General features: G+C 45.3%; 1 protein-coding gene across 10 annotated transcripts in view; it reads left to right on the top strand.

The window, feature by feature from the left end:
• The window catches only part of LOC118118056 (receptor-type tyrosine-protein phosphatase mu), a 149,750-nt gene that overhangs the window by 122,112 nt on the left and 8,970 nt on the right, over positions 1–18,668 (top strand). For all 10 annotated transcript variants that reach the window (XM_035170861.2, XM_035170858.2, XM_035170864.2 and 7 more), the window contains 7 exons: positions 596–683; positions 1,731–1,807; positions 6,948–6,984; positions 14,008–14,105; positions 16,571–16,687; positions 17,443–17,597; positions 17,828–17,963. In XM_035170861.2, coding sequence (XP_035026752.1) covers positions 596–683; positions 1,731–1,807; positions 6,948–6,984; positions 14,008–14,105; positions 16,571–16,687; positions 17,443–17,597; positions 17,828–17,963 — 708 coding nt within the window. The remainder of the gene's footprint in view (positions 1–595; positions 684–1,730; positions 1,808–6,947; positions 6,985–14,007; positions 14,106–16,570; positions 16,688–17,442; positions 17,598–17,827; positions 17,964–18,668) is intronic.

Consider the following 18,668-nt stretch of genomic DNA (forward strand, 5'->3'; position numbering starts at 1 on the left):
AAAGCCAGAACAATAAGTTGTTTTTGTCTGGACCCGTCTGCTCGGAGCCAGCCCCGCCCGGCCCCGCCGAACAGCGGTGGACTGGCAGTGGAGATGTATTTTCATAATTTGGCTTAATTGTGCCTGGTGTGCCATCAGAATGGAAATCTCCCCAGTGAGAGATGATAAATATTTCATGAGCGTAATCTGAGCGGAGCGGTTTTTGATCTGCAGACGATGAGCTGGCTTTATTTTTCCCCGCGTCGAGCTGATTGAGTCCTTCAGATGAGGCAGACTGACAGCCGCCGCAGTGGTTCCGCCCCGGCGGAGTGTCGCAGGGGGAACGGTTTGAGCGTGACTCCCGCTGCCTCGGCCCTAATGGCACTTGCTGTTTGACACAGCTTCCTCCCTCCTCCCCGTGTTTCACGTCTCATAATGATGTGAATATCTCTCTCTCTGCGTCTTGCTTTTCTGTTGCAATGTTCCCTTCCTCTTTATTTTTTTTGAGCTGAAAGAGGAAGACTGTGTTCTTTAGTCTGGTTATCATTTACAGTGCTCACACATGACACCGTATTTCATCTCCCCCCTCTCTGTTCTCTGTTTTCTCTCCTTTCAGAGCTTTTTTGAAGGACAGTCGGCGCCATGGGACTCTGCCAAGAAGGATGAGAACCGCATGAAGAACCGATATGGGAATATTATTGCATGTGTGTACAAAGCACCTCCTCAGCGCTCATGAATTTCTGTTCCCATTCTTCTGTCTGATTTATTGGCCAGTCGTGTGACTCTGGATAACCATAAGCTGCTCAAACAGAGTTTTATTATCAGCCAACAAGAGCAGCTTTGACCTTTCCAATCTACTTTTATATTCATCTTCCCGCAGCGTCTTTTAAGTTATGAGAAATAAGCCGTGCGGCATATGGCACATAACATGTAGCCTCTGCGGTGTTTATAAAAATGTAATATTTTATTTCAAACTCGTATTTTGTGTTCAAACTCGAGCTGAGATGCAGATTTGCCAATTAATGCTGAAATGTCATTTTGACCCTCAACTGTAAAACCTTGAAGGTCAACTTTTGGATGTTTCCTCATTACTGATTAACTTTAAAGGTACATTTCACAAATGTAGAATGCAGACTGAAATGTTTATTTGGATTCAAATATGGGTACAAATCCGTCATTATCTCTCTATGGCCTGATTCAAATCTGTTGTGGTATATTTTAATATTTTTGCATAATTTTCACATATTTACCATTGAAGGAAGCTTCTAAAATCCCCAAAATACAGTTTATTTTAACTTGAATTGCACTTAGAGCGAATACCTCTTAAATTAAAACAAACATTACAGCTCAGGCCACATCATGTTTCTCAGCTACACATTAGTGATAGTTACAGGTTATTTGTCACTGAACACCAGCTGGAAAAAGCTGACGACCAGTATGAAACCATATTTAAATCCACCAGTCAGATTTTTATTTGGATATGCAAAAAATTGCACCTACTCATCGATAATTACCTGAAATCATCATGGTTTTAAACGGACGTCAGCATCATTGTGTTTGTCGTACGCACTCAGTCACATGACTTCATTGCCAAACTTTAATACCAGTCTGGTCGCCCTCCCAGTCGCCCGTCACCACTTCCTCTCTGTCTTTTACTGTCTCTGTGTCCCTCTCCCCCCGTTTCTTCTCCTGATGTCCTTGTTAATATGATTAATTCAGCGCTGGTTTCTTCCTCTCCGCCTCTCTTCCAGATGATCACTCCCGTGTCAGGCTGCAGGCCCTGGAGGGGGAACAGAGCTCCGATTACATTAATGCAAATTACGTTGATGTAAGTACACACACCGACCGCGCCACCAATGCAAAGGTCACTGCGCTTCCTCTCAGGGAGGGAGAGGGCGCTGGTGCCGCCGTCACGGGGGGGCCTTAGGGACAAAGCATCCCCCGCTGCCCGCCCATCACACACACACACACAGAAACACACTCAAACACGCACACGTTGCCTTTTTATTCAACTTTAGAGGGCTGCTGTACCACTGTATTCGTTGGATATATTAAGAGGAATAAGGATCAGAGAGTGACAGCGCCTGGTGGGAGCAAAGAGACACCAGTCGACTCGGGAAACTGAGGTCATCGTTTGCTTTGAACAACATTTGGAGAACGAACAAAAATGAGAATCAGAAGCAGAGAATTTGATGCACAAAGAGCGAACAAATGTTTTACCTTGAAAATAGAGTTTAAAAGCAAAAGACACAGAGCAAGAAAAGTAATTGTTCTGCTTTTTAATTATCTTATCAGATAAGATTCAACAACTCCTCATTGATTCATTAATTCATTTATATTGCTACAGGGTTTGTTATTTGTTCTCTTGTCGTCCTTGCAACTTGAATGTCATTGTTTTTCCAAGTTGTCGTCTTCGTTCATCCGTTGCCTGTTAGACTCGTCATCAACGCGCCAACTCACTCGCTGTTGATCCTCCGGAGAATCTCCTGCTATTCCCACATGGACTCACTCGGACATTATACTTGGGGGGGCTGGCAGGAGAAACTCTGGAGATTGTCCGCAGCTACTGACTCAGACATTTCTATTCTCACATGCAGTCACTCTGGATAATTTCAGGAGATTATCAGCAGTTCATATTAAGACACTAATTCTGGGCAGGAACAGCTTCATGGTGAAGGCTGAGGAACAGTATTAGTCACAGCGCTATAGGGCTAGGCTTCGCTACAGCACTACCAGGGCAGCTAGCGGGTGCCGTGCATACAGAGGCTTGAGTCTCCCTGCAGCAACCACAGGTTCGATCCGACCCGGCCTTTTGCCGCGTGTCTTTCCCCCCCTTCTCTCTCCACTTCACGCCTACTATCATGTCAATAAAGACAAGTGGTAACTGCTTGTTGTAAGTGGAGCACGAGCCGTGATCTCTGGTGTCAAAGATGATTTATACACCGAACCATCCACCTCCCATCCTTTCTGCAGGGAGGCCATTGTTTACATGACCTTAAGAGGGGAGAGACGGGGGGGGGGGGTTCTCTGATCACCCCAACCGGTCGAGGCAGATGTTGCCCACATTGACTCTAGACTTGGTTCTAGAGGTTTCTTCCAGTTAACGAGGAAGGAGCCAAAGTGCTGCTCGTTGTGGGAACTGTTGGGTTTCTCTTCATTTTCAAGGTCTCGACCTTTTATGCAAAGGGCCTTGAGATTATGATTTGGCGCTATTCAAATAAAATGGAATAGAATTAAGAGGTTTCTTCTTCTTCAGAGGTGATTTAGCCTCTTTTCCGTTGAAGCCAAACCTGGAAACATTGCAGCGCGGCGTCAGCATCACTGGTCTTCATCTATACCAGGCAGCTTCCTCCTCCTCGACAGGACAACCTCTTCTATAGAATCACACGAGATGCAACAGTTAATCGACAGTGCAGTCGTTTAGTTACACTTCTTACCACAGGAGAGCACTTGCAGCTCTGCTTTAACATGCACTTTAGTGACTTTAGCATTAGCTTTACAGTGAGTAGGAGTCATTAAAAGGTGGCGTGAGACATGGCTCCTGTTAAAAACAGATCTCTCACTCCACTCAGACAATATGGAACCCCCTGATCTGACCTGATTTGCTGTTAATAGCGGTGTTAGTAGCAGGATGTGACCAATCAGAGCAGCTCATTGGCCCCTTTGAGCAGATGCTTCCACTCCATGTGTAATGGGCTGGTGATGTACCTGACTCCCTAAGTGGTTTTCTGCTCAGGAGAGAACTCGCTCTCACTCTCTCTCCCCCTCCGTCTCCCTGCTCTCCCCCCCCCCCGCCCCCCGCCCGCCCGCCCCTCTAATGTGGTAATTTGTAATCTCTTGTTACGCCTTCAAACATAAATTCATAATGCAAGGTGTGCCACAGTAAATGCAGGGGGCTTAAATTATTTACCTTTCCCACTATTCGGTTTATGGTCCATTATGCTGCGAATGGGGATGCTGCGGAGACGACTCTCACAATAGAGAGGGCCCCATTATAAGATAAGAATATACGCATATTAAAGAGGGCCCTGATTGAAAAGGATTTCCACTGCTCTGCCAGCTTCATTGGAAAAGTACTTAGCAGAAATGCAGGCAGATGGGTAATGATGTTTTTGCTCTTCAGAAAGCTTTTTAACCCATCTAAAAGCTTGTCCTGCCCAATAAACTCTTATACGTGGAACATTTCCCACAGTGTTTGTTATTGTACTCTATTATACTGCCGATTATTTCCAGTCATGTACGAGTAAGCAGAGCCGGCCGGGTGTGTTTCTCTTCCGCGCAGCTGATTGAGTATTTTCATAAGCATTGAGGAGGCAAGGAAACATATTTTAATGGTCCTGTCGCCTGCAGAGCTCTGTTTGTGGGCACATAAGGAAGGAGAAGTTTTGCTGGGGTTGTGCTCTTTAAACTGAAGTGATGTATCGATGTGATGACATTTTAAAGATGCACAGAACTCACGTGACTCAGGTGTCCCTCAACCCTGTCGCTGAAAGGTTCATTAACTAGTTTGCGGCTGCGTAGATATCACAAAACTTTAAATTACATCTTTTGATCGATTGCGGTTTTGGTCAAACAATGTAACCTGAGGGGAAGTGTCGACTTTGTCAATATTTAACCAAAACCCCAACCGTTCTCTTACCATAACCACCTTCTTTTATAGCCTCGAACTAAAAAACACCTGGGACTCAAACCTCCGTCTCCCACTTTGTGAATCCAGCCATCCATCCTCAGTGCTGGATTAATCCAGCATGGAGCCCGGGGGCAGAACTGAGCAGTGGGCCCCCCCTGACCTGCTGCTTGGTTAAACACAATTTTATTGAGGAATATGCAAAGTCAGGCACACAGCATCCTGCAGCAGTGGTTAATAGGCTTTTCTGACTAAACTAAAGTCAGAACAAATAAAAAGTGCAATTGAAGAATAGATATAATTTTTTAATCTTACACCTTTATTTGATTATAAGATCTATTAGACACCATTCGCTCACAACAATGTTCTGTTAAGTTTAGTTGGTGCTGTACTTGCTGTACTGTTTTTTGCATAAAATTAAAATCACCACAAAGCAACTGAAGGTCCAGGCCCTCTGGGCGGTTACACACTTCATCATGGTCGAGATTCCAGGTTAAGATTTATAAGGATGTTACGTTTTGGGTCAGAAACTTATAAAGACAGCACTTGCTTTTTTATTTTCTCCTAAATGCATTCGGCAAAGCAAATCATTAGTATTTAAATGCATTTTCCAGGTGATGTGTTTGGCCTCAGAACTGCAGAAGTGAGCCGTCTAATGAAATGATATTCAGGCTGAAAATACAAATTCATGCCCGCAGGCAAAAGCACTCCATGCTGCATATTTTAGACATTCAACACCCCACTGTTACTGGAAAGAATTAATGTAAATGATGATTGTAATAAGCAATGCAGCACAAAAAATTTAAAAAAACGGAGAGCAGAGCACATACTCAATTCCTCTGGTAATTTACACATCCCTGGAAACAAAGCCTGCTCAATTAATAATTTCAACATTGACATTTCTGCATTTATCTCTTTGTGGGGCAGAAACACACTGATGCACTTAATGTAACATGCTTATTAAAAGCTGCGAGTTCATTTATAGTAAGCTCTACTCACCTGACAGTCACTGTCAGGGCCCCCCCTCTCTTTCTGTCTCTCCCTCTCTAATCCGACGGCGTACTGGGCCTCCACTCTACTTGACAGAACATACATGAAAGCACAAACAAATCTCCTACTCAGTCCAGAGATAAAGAAGTCATTAAAAATGGAGGACAGCTGAATAGCTGAAGGAGCCCCGTGGATGAGAGAGAGGGAGAGAGTGAGGGAAAATATCCTTTGTGTCTTCCTCCCTTCATTGCAGGAGCGTTAATCACGGTCCAAGTTAAATTGAATATGAGTGAGATAAGCAGAGCAGCAGGGGTGGGTGGGGAGTTTGGAGCAGAGGGGTGGGGGGAGGGGGGGACAATCAAGAGGAGGCAGGACTGAGGGAAGAGCCTTTAAGTCCTTATGTTTTGTTTCCTGCCTCATATCTCCGGAGAGAAGACAAGGAATTGGACAAATAAAAACTTGAAGGGATTAGAGTAATCCCAGAGACTAGAGGCCTGTTGTGAAGATCAGTGCTGTTAGTCGTATCTGGGGGGATTATCACCACTTTGGCTGCTGATTCCAGAGGTGTGCCGCATATAGAGAGCGTGATGGAGAGTGTTTGTGCATCTTGCATGCAGCAGCATCCATCACAAGCCGGCTCTCAGCCGCGCGGGCAGATCTTGAAACAAAGAAGTGAAGGGGTGGGGGGGTGTACAGTACAGTAGCTGGTTAGCCTCATTGTGTGACTCACGGTGTTTCTTGAGCAGCAAACAATTCCTGAGCAGTGAGTTCATTTTGGCTGCAGAAAAAGAGGAAGTTATCCGAGACGGCAGCTACTGTTAACTGGGATTCAGTTTAAATGTGATCATGTCAATGTGGGGCACTGGTTTGTACTTTCACTTCTCAGCAAGAGGGTTCAAATCCTTGTACACTTCTCAGTATCCATACATTGATTTGTTTGCAGCCACCAACGCAAAATCAACACTGACCACCACATAGTGACAGGTGCTTTTCTTAAAAGATCTCTAAACATCTGTAAACTCAGACTGGGTTGAATTTTGTCTTTGCCAACATGACTTACATAAGTGAAATTGTCTGTAGGTGTGAATGGTTTGTTAGTGTCTGTAAGTCGGTCCTGCGACGCGTTGGCGACCCGTTCAGGACGCACCCCGCCTCTCGCCCAGTGTCGGCTTGGATAGATAATGGAAGGATGGATGGATGGATGTAAAATTTGTATGCAAGTGTTCAATTTTATTGTGATAAAACTACATATCAAAGTCAGGGTGTGTTTTCTAAGAGGAATCATCTTTCACGAGTAGGAGGGAAGTGATCTGACGTTCCTTTTCTTCTTCTTCTACTTTTTTTTTTTCAGGGCTACCACAGGCCGAACCACTACATCGCCACTCAAGGTAAGAATAAAACTTTCTTAAAGAATTAGCGAGGCCCTCAGACCTGGGATGTGTGGGTGGTTAGAACAAGGGTGTCTGTTTCAGGGGAGGGGGGGGGAATGTGTGCAGGTGTTTCTCGAATCTCTCTCTAAACATCCACATCGCTGTTTACATACGCTCTTGCAAACTACTCTTTGATGCTCAGTCAACTGTGTGTTCGGGGAATCTGTTGCCGCTCAGTGGACACACACACACACACACACACACACACACACACACACATGCAGACGACACACACTCACGCAGGCAACACTGAGCAGAGCAGCTTTCTCTCCGTCTCCTCGCTCTTTCTCCCCGTCCGCGGTGAGGGAGCGATTAATCAGACAGTCTGGGAGAAAGCTGAATAAATAAATGGATTAGCTGACATGTACAGGCACATTTTGTCACTGTGTTAATCTGGCAGGCAGATTCGCAGAGCCCGGAGTACTTACCACGACCCCGGAGGTTAAGTCTGATTGATGGTTAATTGTTATGAATTTTGCGTGGAGGGCTTTACTCCCCCACAAGAGGTCTGCGTGCACGGGGATGCTGCGTACCACTCAAGTGAAGATAAGAAAAAAATCTGTGAAGGGAAGAAGAAGAAGAAGAAGAAGAAAAAAGGGCGTTTTGTTTTTTTTGCGAAGAGGCCGTAATGGATTCACAATCTGCTTTGGCGGAGCTGGGAGTTGGGAGTTGCATAATTACCTGTTTATTAGTGCGTCGCTTCTCTTCCTCAGTGTCTCAATTAAAACAACCCTCTGTTTGCTCTTAAATCAGAAGGAGATGGCGTACCAGTCAGGCAGCGGCCGCTCACTGCCTCCGTCTCACTGTATGTCCGCACGGCGCCGGCTCTCAACTGACCGCAGAGGCTCCAAAAAACGAAGCCGTCTGTCGAGTGCCCACTGTGTCCTCAGTACAACACGGCTATTTAACATTCACCCCTGAAAAGGATTTCAACCGGACTGTTATGATTCTTCTAATTGTCCTCCAGTCATTAAGAGCATTCTTATATTTCATTTAAAAAATATGCATATGGAGATCAGCAGTCGGAGAAACGGTGCGAACACAAGCCCCTCTCCGAGATGAAAAGCTCAAGAAGCCAAACATGTTTCCATTCAAGTTAATTAGCCCCTGCTTCCTCATTCAGCTTGCATAATAAGTCCTCATTTTCCATTGACTGTATCACAAGTGCGATAAGGCTTTTCAGTGTGTCGAGCCATCCAGCACGAGAGTGTGTGTGTTGTGTGTGTGTGTGTGTGTGCAAACATCTGTATTCTCTGGGAGAGCAGGCCCTTTTATAATTCATCATCAGCTCCGGCAGACTGACAGGAAGGAAGGCTCACTCTGCTGACACCAAGGCAAAGAGCAGCCAGAGATGATAGGAGCGCCAGACACAGACCTGTCTCTCTCAGTCAGACAAACTGCATAGCGTAGCACCTGAAAAGAGCACCTGGGCATTGGCACCGCTGCTGGAAATGAGGAAGTAGTCTGTTCTCTCTCTCTCTCCGCCCCCCCTCCCTCCCTCCACCCAGTAAAGTTTTTCAGTGAGTGACACTTTCCACTCCAAGTCCACCGGGACCACCGGGTGGCTCAGAAAATGATGAGACCCACAATAGTGCTGGATAAGCTAAAAAAAAATAAAATCTTTGTCATAAATTGGCGGTTGAGGGTGTGCTTAATATGGCAGGCATGGGGGACGGCGCTCTCTTACGCTATAAACTACAATGACACTCATTAGTTTGGGGTTTATTGACGAGTCCCTTTGCTCTGTCAAGGTGAGGGTGGCAGGTAGAACAGCTGTCACTCCATAAAAGCCTCATCACCCAAGCTCTGCTCGTCATTATGTAGGTCATTCTCTCATCCAGGACTTTTTTTATTTTTTCCCTGCTGCAGCGATACAACAACTGAGTAATTCACCGACGCTAGCAGCAGCTCACCTACTTAGCAGATTGAGAGCGTGCACGTGGCGCCTGTCCCTCTCAGTCCGCCCCTCCTGTCCATTTTAATGTCCTGCGGATTGTTTGAATACCGATCAGACTCAAGCTTTTTTTCCCGCTGGAGACCGTGAATTACGCCGAAGCCTGGGTGCAAACGGCTCCGATAAGTCCCAGCATCCTCCTGGTGATGTGGAAAATATTCATGATGCAGGAAAGGGCTCAATTTCATCAAGCTTTCCCCTCCAGCCCTCTCCGCTCTTCCCTCCCCCTCAAGTGGCAAATGTCACCAGCAGCGCCAAACTTTTATTATTTACAGGTTAACATCTCAAACCCCAGCGGGGACTGATGGAGGGGGGGGGTGGCGGATAGAAGGAGAAGGAGCAAATCAATGATAAGTGAGTGTACATTATGCCAAAGTCTGCCGCATGTAATATTAATGGGCAAGAGGGGAACACAGCCAGTGTTTGTCTGCGGAGTGTGTACGCACGCACGTTCATCAAGAGTTTCGCGGCGTATACCTGGCTGAGGGAATTCTGCAGCTGTCACACTCCTCGCTGCTAAAGGAGGAACAGGCCCGGTCCCAAAACGCAGCGTTTGGCTGCAGCAGCATTAGCTCTCTGACAGCTGGAAGTGAGGCTCCTACTGGTGTTCTTCCTCTGTGAAGTGCCTCCTCCAAACTTCCTCAACTAGGCTCCAGGCACGTCGCACGGGAAACGCTGCTCCCACCTTGTAGCTCCTCGAGTGAGCTCTCCAACCGATTTCCTCTCCAGTAGCCTGAGACTGTGCCGCTGGAAGCAGTCACTCAGCAAGGCTCTGTGTAAAGATGGATAATGACTTGGTTTCAAGCAGGTTTTTAGTCTCTACATGTGTTGATTTGTGAGGAGTCATGTTTTCATATGTTTTCGGAGGATGCAGTCTGGGTCAAAGAAGAAGCCATTGCATTTTGGGGCAGATCTGGATCACGGGGGCAGATCCTGGAATTTATTTCTCCCTTTCTTTAACATTGGGATATATCAATTTCCTTGATCTTGATTAAAGACATCCGGTGTATTTAGGGGACTGATGTGCATGAGGGTGTGATGTGCAGATTCAAATATAAATCTGGATCTAGTGAATTTAAATGTGGTTTCATAAGGGAACTTTTGGGCCTTGGCATTCTAGTATCTCTTTGTAAGTAACATATTACTTTTTCTTTAACTTTTCTAAAGAAATCTACAAATATTACGTAAAGTAAATCCAAAGGTCAGAATCAAACCCCTTTGCTGCACATCTCCCCTTGTATCTCTCCCCTGTCATGCTCAGCCCATCCCGACACTAAAGGCATGAAAGACCCCAAAAATGTCTTTGTAAATCAAGTGTAAGTTAGACTTTAGAAAGCAGATCTTCAAATGCCTGCTGCAGTTTAAATAGCAGTGTTTTCCAAGTGGCTTCCATAACATCCTACGTGGTCCCTGTCGTCAGAAAACTTGGAGATGTTGAGGAGAGGATCACGATCACAGTTAAAAGAAATCAATTGTGCCTGTTGGCAGGAGACTGGATGTGAACAGATGTCTCCAATGTCAAAGTCGCACACTCTGTTCACCCAACCAGCCCTTATGTCCTCAGTAAGTTTTATGGCGCCATTACAACATTATACTACTTCCTGAAAGTCATTATTTACATGACCACACACAGAGGACGCTTGTTTCAGGAGTTGGAACAAACAATGAGTAGCATTGTTTGTTGTTTTGAGTGGGCTTCCATTACTGCCAACATGGCCACCCACTGGGATGTCACTTACTGGTTTGTGACCTGTCGTTTTAAAGCTTCGAGTCGTAGACGTAACCATATTTCGAGAAGCAGGGGGTGGAGCCTGACTTGCACCTACACCCATTGGACGATACTAGCTGTCAATCACATGGTATCCACACCTCAAAGCATACAATGATTTATCGTCTATTTGACTCTAAGTGGGACCAAACTTAACTTAAAATTATTATCGACCTCCTTCTGTCACCAAAAGTTCCAGCTGAACTCTGGAAGCGATGAAACAGTTTGTGGCCAAACTGTCTTTGTTCTGAGCCACAGATTCATCAGCAGCCACTCTCACTTCCTTTGCAGTGTCGTCAGGTTCAGTGCTGCCCAGCACCTCCTCCTCACCTATTCTCCATCTCCGCCTGCATATGGAAGCGTAAATTGGCCGACTGAAGCCTGGCATGAGCCTCCCATTGGATGATTTACAATACAATGCCAAGTGTTATTGTGTTACTGAAGTCCTACACACCAGCTGTCCTGCTTCTCAGTCTCCCTCTCCCAAACTTCTCAGCAGTGTGCATCCTGCCTTGGGGACGAGTGTAGGAGGCGGCAGCGTGGGCGGCTCAATCAGGTTGGGTAGTGACGGGAGAGAATGGAAGTGACTGGATTTGGAGCTCGAGGTCCTGCAGTTAGAAATCGAGACAAACCAGCAGCACATGCGACGCAGAGGAAGTGAAGGGAAAACAAATCGAAGATGCTGAGGAGATTCGTTCCAAATTACTAGAGATCCAATTGGAAAAATACAACTATTCTGCTCTGCAAAAAAGAGAAGTGCGCGAACAGGCTGCCAGCAGCAGTGGAAACGTGATAGTAGTTTTTTTCTTTCTTTCAGCCGAAAGTCTCCTGAATTTAATTGCAGAGTTGGTGAGAAGTAGAAGTGATTTAAACTCACACACGAGGCTCGACTTGAGCACAATTAGAGGCGAGACAGTCGAAGAGTGTTTATGCACTGCAGAGAGCAGATCAAACATGGCTTGATCAGTCAAGTGAATAAAATGTTGATGACACTTTATTGATGCCCTGAGGGAAATCAGCCTGTTGCAGAGGACGCGTGCCAACGAGGAGCACAAACACGCGGCAATAGCGAAGGATGCAAAGGCCACTGCAACTGGTGTCTTCATGTTATCAAACATATACATAAATATGCAATTAACAGGTTGATCGGCCACAGGAAATGTTTTCAAGCAGCTCTTCAAAGATAAATCACTTCTTCTTCGTCGCCGCTCCAAAGAAGAAGTCGCTTTAGCCAGATATTTCAAATATATGTAATATATGTTAAAATCCGTTGTGTAAATTGATGGTTTTTAAATGCACTGGTACTGGATCGGTACTCGAATCAGCACAGTTACAGTGACGAGTGTCGGGTTCTAACGTCCGGGCTGTTGACTGCATGATTATGACTGGATGTCAGCGGCCGCAGAGCTGAAATGAGCCGGTGATTGTGAAGCACGTTTGAAAGAGCTGGAGCCAATCAGCTCGCACAGGGCCGACTTCGGGCATTGATTGTAGTTTTGATATAACATTACAACTACACTTCTGTTTCTCTAAAATTCAACATCTTTCATAATCACATTCCTCTGAACAAATGTCACATTATGTCCTTGAGTCGGATGTCGAGCCCCGTATTGTTCCTGATGACCGGGGCCGCGGACTCGTCTGGTGCCACAGTCGCTGTGTGTGGACGCGTGAAGTCTTTGTGAGGCACCCAACCCTGTTTGGAGTTGTAAGGATTCAGTAATGTGCCGTAGCAAATTCTTTTTACAACGGGGGCTTTGTGGTGAAGGCACACAACAAAAACTGTGATCGCATCATGTCTGGTTCGATTTCGACGCTCGCCTCTCGCTGTCTCTCCACCTCAAACCTCTGCGCTATCTCACAGAAACAGAAATGCCCCCGAAAAACGGCTGAAAAATCAACTATTCACGGGGAAAATCTTTGTGAGTGAGCGACACATTTTCTTAAAGGTAGATTTAAGTGTTGAATTGGGAATGAAAGCTAAGAAACTAAATGTAAAGAGCAGTTGTAGAAATGGTGAAACAGATAAAAGTGAGTGTGTTGACGTGACCTGTCTCAGGGGCCAAAAGGTTTTTGAATTAATTTGTGCATTTATTCAGAAATGACAAGGGACCCAAACACTAATCGTTTCCGTCTGTGCCGTGTTGCGTTGGAGCTTGTGTCCCCGTGTGTGTCTGCATAATTTGTCATGTCTCCAGGTAATCTGGACCAACACAGGAGAATGCACAACTGCAGAGATTTGCATTTACTAATTAATTTGTCAGAAGCAATTTTTTTTCTCTCTCTCTCTCTCTCTCCCCTGGTTCTTGATTAAAACTAATATTAATATTTTTAATTAACCAGAATAATAATTAAATTCCAATCAATCCACAATTATTGCTCGGCGAAGTTTTAAATATTGGAGGCATTGAGTGGCCCTCTGCTCATGTGCTTCTGACGTTCACCTGACGCGTTTGGGTTCGGTTCGGTGGAAAGGTTGGTGATGAGCAGATGAGGTGTGGTGGTAATTACTCTGAGCTTTGCCACAGACACACACACACACACACACACACACACACACACACACACAGAGGCTCCGGCTCTCACCTCACCTCCACGTTTGTGATTAATTTGTACTCTTGTTTTCATTTTCATCTGTGTTTAAGCTCTCTGCTGTGGAGTAAGCACTTTGCGATGAATCAGTTGTGGAGAGCCCTATAAATAAATCTGACTTGGCGTGTTTTTCGCTGCTCGATCCGAGGAGTGGAAATGGAGGGGAAATTGCTCCGTAAACTGCATTGTTGCCGTAATACCTCCAAATCCCCCTGTGTTTGTATTATGTGTGAGCTGATCTGACTGTTAGTCTGCCTCTGTAAACAGAAAAGGAAGCTTTATTGGCATGATAAAGAAAATGTTGTCACGGTAAAGTAGATTAAAGTGTCCACGTTACGCTTTTTGTGCTGAGTTACTGGGAAGAAGAATTAGTGTTCAGCCTATTGCTATTTTTGTTTTCGTAAATAACCTGTATAATAATAATTTGGATGATGATAACATCCTTTGTAACACGTTTAAAACCCTTAAATACACAGGAGGGTTTAGTTTAGAGACAAAATTACATATTGTATGTTTTTGGATCCCAGTTGTGTTGCCGTCTAACGTCCAAGAACGTAAAGAATCCTGAAATTTAATGTGCAGATTTATAGCTCGACTTCAGCAGAGTGCAATCCTTCTCCAATGTCAGTGAACGCAATGTCTCTTCCTCTCTCTCCGTCTCTTAAAGGGCCCATGCAGGAGACGGTGTTCGACTTCTGGAGGATGGTCTGGCAGGAGAACACGGCAGCCATCGTCATGGTGACCAACCTGGTGGAAGTGGGCAGGGTGGGTGTTAAATACGTGTTCATCACAACCGCAGATCTCAAATGAGATTACCTTGCCCCCAGTGGACTGACGGTCTGATTGTATCTCAAGGCAAACGGAGCCATCTTTTTTTAATGTGCGTGTCTTTGAACATCAGTGCCCGTGTGTGTGTGTGTGTGTGTGTGTGTGTGTGTGTGTGTGTGTGTGTGTGTGTGTGTGTGTGTGTGTGTGTGTGTGTGTGTGTGTGTGTGTGTGTGTGTGTGTGTGTGTGTGTGTGGGGCTTAGTGAGGCGTGGGTCTTGCATGCCGCCAGCTCTTTTTCCATCTATCTGATCAGTGAGAAGAGAGAAGAAACTGATTGATGGCCTTCATTACCAGAGAGGCATCCAGGCGACTGACTACTGTTTCATCTGAGTGGCTCTATAACAGCAGATTACACTCGGCTGTAGCCACCAGCTCCTACCAGGCTCCTCGGAGCAGAAACATCTCTTAATGTTGTGCTCATTGGGAGAAAAGGGGGAGTGTTATTGAGTGGTGTGGACGCTTCATAATGATCAAACTAATGGTGGAGCCTTGACTTTTTCTTTTTTTTTTTACGCTCGCTCCAGCATGTGGCCTGACTATAGAAGGAAAAAAAAAAAATCCCACCGCCCTACTTCAGTTGCAATTTGTTCCACTTAACTCACAGTGTAGTTCCTCCCGGTGAGGTTATAATCAAGAGAAAATGAAGGTTTTAACATACAGTGTAATGCTCTTACCGCCGGGGGGATTTCCTCTTAAGAATTTTAAACACACTCTCGCCCGAAAGCCCCTTAAACCACGAGCGCACACCTTGATTTCGCTGATGTGCATTTTTGGGTTGGGGCTTAAACGTAGCAGAGCTGATAATGATTCATGGGCCCATCTCTAGGTAGCTCATTAGGCCGTTCTTCTACAGTAGCTGAGCCCAGCCCGCCCCACACCTTCTCCACACCTGCTTAGCTGCGGTGCCGTCCTCGGCGGGCCCCGGCCCCCAAACCGTCTGTTATATGATCCTTGTCCAATGGCGGGCGGTAGGCACAGTTGGTCACAGTGGTGGCGGCTCCACAGAGGGGCCCCATAAAACCGCTCCGCCATATCACAGTGGGCCATCTGCTCGGCACAGTTGCTGATGAACTCTGGGAAATCCTGGCACACGCGCAGATACGCACACACGGGCTCCGACCTGCTGGTTCCCGCACACAGGGGCGGCGCTCGGCACACTTTGATGTATGAGAGGTTTGGTTTGGAAGGTGTGTGTGTGAGCTGATGTGTGTGTGTGTGAGCTGATGTGTGTGTGATGAGGTGATGCTGCGTGTGCTTCGCTTCCGTATATTTTATCCAAAAGAGCAGGTGAGTTCAAGAGGCTCTCAGAGTATCCACAACGCAAAAGAACATCTGTATATATACGCCGGCATAATTCAGCCCAAAGGCTAATTCCCCCGAAACCAGGCTCCTGATTCAGAGCGATCTAATAAGGTAATGGCTTTTGCCTAATTCAATCTGGCTGGAAGCGGACGGTGGATTTGTGATTGTCATCGGGGATTAGTCATCGGGGGTGTCGGAGAGAGAGGGACCTGAAAGTCGTCACCGCCCCCCCCCCCGTCTGTGTCACTCCACAAACCAAAAATCTCATTTCATTCCTAATCAGCGCAGAGACTCCAGAAATGAAAATTGAATCTAGTTGTGGCTGATGTCGCGCGTATCCCTCATCAAAAATTATCATTCTCTGATATACCTCCAAGATCTCCGTCTCATTTAAAGCCCGACTCCCCCAGTATCAACAGTTTAATTGGACTGGGGGGGAGACAAGAGGGGAGTGGGGTAATTTTGCACTCTTATGACACCTAATACAAGTAATATTTTCAGTGGGGTGTTTTAGATTCCTGCTGGGAAATCTGCTTTAAACAGCTCAGGGTTCATTATTTCACATTGTCATTAGATTGTCGTTATATCTCCCTCATCCAATCCTAGTGCACTTTTTTCTATTTTTTATGTTTTGCCCTATTTCTCTGCACTGGTAGTCAAAAAATTTTAAGGGGGAGAAATCTCACACCCCCTCTGTGTCTAATCTGCTTTGTTGCAGGTTTCTCTTACAGTCTACCTTTACACTCATTTTCACATTATCGACGTGAGAAATGAAAAAGCAATAATGTGCGAATGAGCTCTCCGTCGATATATAAGATTCTCATTTACAGCAGATCCTTGACCGCGGGCCGAAACTAATACGAAGCAAATCTCATCTTGACTTGAAAGAAATGCTCGAGAAAGTGAAATATCAGGTGGCAAATGGGAGATAACGTTATGTGACAATTATCTTTTATCGAAAGGGGAGAAAAAAATGGCCTCGCAAGCTGCAGACACTCAAATCATTCATGTGTGTGTGTGTGTGCAGAGCAAGATAAATTGCATAAATACATTGCGGTTAACATAGAGAATGTGTGCATGTGGCTTTTTTGTCACTCTCAGGTGAAGTGCTGCAAGTACTGGCCCGATGACACTGAGATCTACAGGGACATCAAGGTGACGCTGATAGAGACCGAGCTGTTGTCGGAGTACGTCATCAGGACCTTTGCTGTGGAGAAGGTAAAGTTTCTAACCTTTTTCACAAAGAGACACTTTTAACAGCGAGCGAACGTTCACGGCGTCAGACGTCTGCCCTCGCGCTCAGTTCTCGACCTTTGACAAAGCTGAGCCGGGGTCATGTGCTCGTCAGGAGGCTGAGTGTGGTCGTTAAGTGGTTGAAAAGAGGGTCATCTTTAAAAGTTTCTATAATGTCACTCGGATAAAGGTTCTGCTCTAGATAAACTTTACAAACAGCTTATCAAGGTCAAAATAAAATGACTAAGGCTGCCACGTTTGGTGTTTTTTAAAAGATGTATAATGCATTTTCAGTTTTGTCTTTATTGTCATGTGCTATAGTTTTTTGTTGATGTAAAAGTTTAGCAAAATTTACTTCCACTGGTAATTCCCCAAAGCAACAAGTTTATTCTGTGAAACCACTTTCAGAATAATCTTAATTCCCAACTTCCAAAAACTTTAGGAACTTTGATTTAGTGTCCAAATAATAGATGTAACAGCCTGTGTCCCTGGTAGGACCGGTTAGGAACGAGAGGTGCAATGTGGGTAAAGACACAAGTCCACGTCACTCGTTTGCTGTAAGATAATAGAAACTCTGCTCAAACCCCATCTTGGCTTTGTCCATGAAGTGTGTGTTTGTATTTAATCCAACTCTGTGTTTGCCTTGAAACGACCCCCTCACGTCATGTGTACACTGTGTAACCTCTGTCTTCTCACCACATCTCTGCCACCGCCTGTAACACGACCGCCCTGTTCCTCAGAGAGGGGCTCACGAGATCCGGGAGATTCGACAGTTCCACTTCACGGGCTGGCCGGACCACGGCGTCCCCTATCACGCCACGGGGCTGCTGGGGTTCATCCGGAGGGTGAAGTCCAAGACCCTGACCAATGCTGGACCCATGGTGGTTCACTGCAGGTGAGTGTGTGCACTGGGAATGATCGCTGTCTAACCAGTTAATGTAGATCAAGTAAGGCTGCAGCTGTAAAATCTCCAAGTGAAAAACTTCTTATGTGCTTTTTATTACAAATTATATGAATAACCCTGTGAAATTATAACTATTAAAATCACATTAGTTTCTAGGCTGTACTTAGGAAGTCAAACTTAAGTTGTCTTACTCCGAAGCGTCTGTGTTTGTTGATCATCAGCGCCGGCGCCGGTCGGACAGGCTGCTTCATCGTCATCGACATCATGCTGGACATGGCGGAGCGAGAGGGCGTGGTGGATATTTACAACTGTGTGAGGGAGCTGCGCTCGCGGAGGGTCAACATGGTGCAGACTGAGGTACGGTGAATCTGGTGCCAGAGCCGGGCCGGTCCACTGAGACCGCTCAGCAGAACACAGAGGAGTGGGGGGGAGGCAGTTTGACAGGCTGCTGCCATCCAACCTGGATTAACTAGTATCTCAGAGTAATTCTTAGCATAAGCCCCACTTCTCTGGTGCTCCAGAGCAAATGCTCAGAATTAAGAGTAAAGAATGCAGAACTTAAACTAAGTTGTGTGTAATTGTTGAGGAAAACAAATCATTATCTGTACATTTATTAGATATTCATTTATTAGTTGCAGCAGGAGTCAGTCCATACAGGTTTTCCCAGTGACTGATGACTCATTATCTTTTAAAATGCAGCATAATTAGTTTAAATGTTTGCTGTCAGTCATTTTCTAACCTTTGGTATGAACGATTACTGAATACTCATGTACTCATGTACTAATGACCACTGAGTATGTAATAATAATAATAATAATAACCTAGTAATTGACTTCTGAGTACTCATGTAATAATAATAATAATGATAATGTAGTACTCATGTACAAATGTAGTAATGACTTCTGAGTACTCATATAATAATAATAATAATAATAATAATAATAATGTAGTAATGTCTGCTAAGTACCCCTGTACTAATTACTGAGTGCTCATGTACTAATTACTGAGTACTCTTGTACTAATTACTGAGTGCTCATGTACAAATGCAGTAATAACTACTTA

This window comes from Hippoglossus stenolepis, chromosome 11, assembly GCF_022539355.2.
Source record: "Hippoglossus stenolepis isolate QCI-W04-F060 chromosome 11, HSTE1.2, whole genome shotgun sequence".
NCBI lineage: Eukaryota > Metazoa > Chordata > Actinopteri > Pleuronectiformes > Pleuronectidae > Hippoglossus > Hippoglossus stenolepis.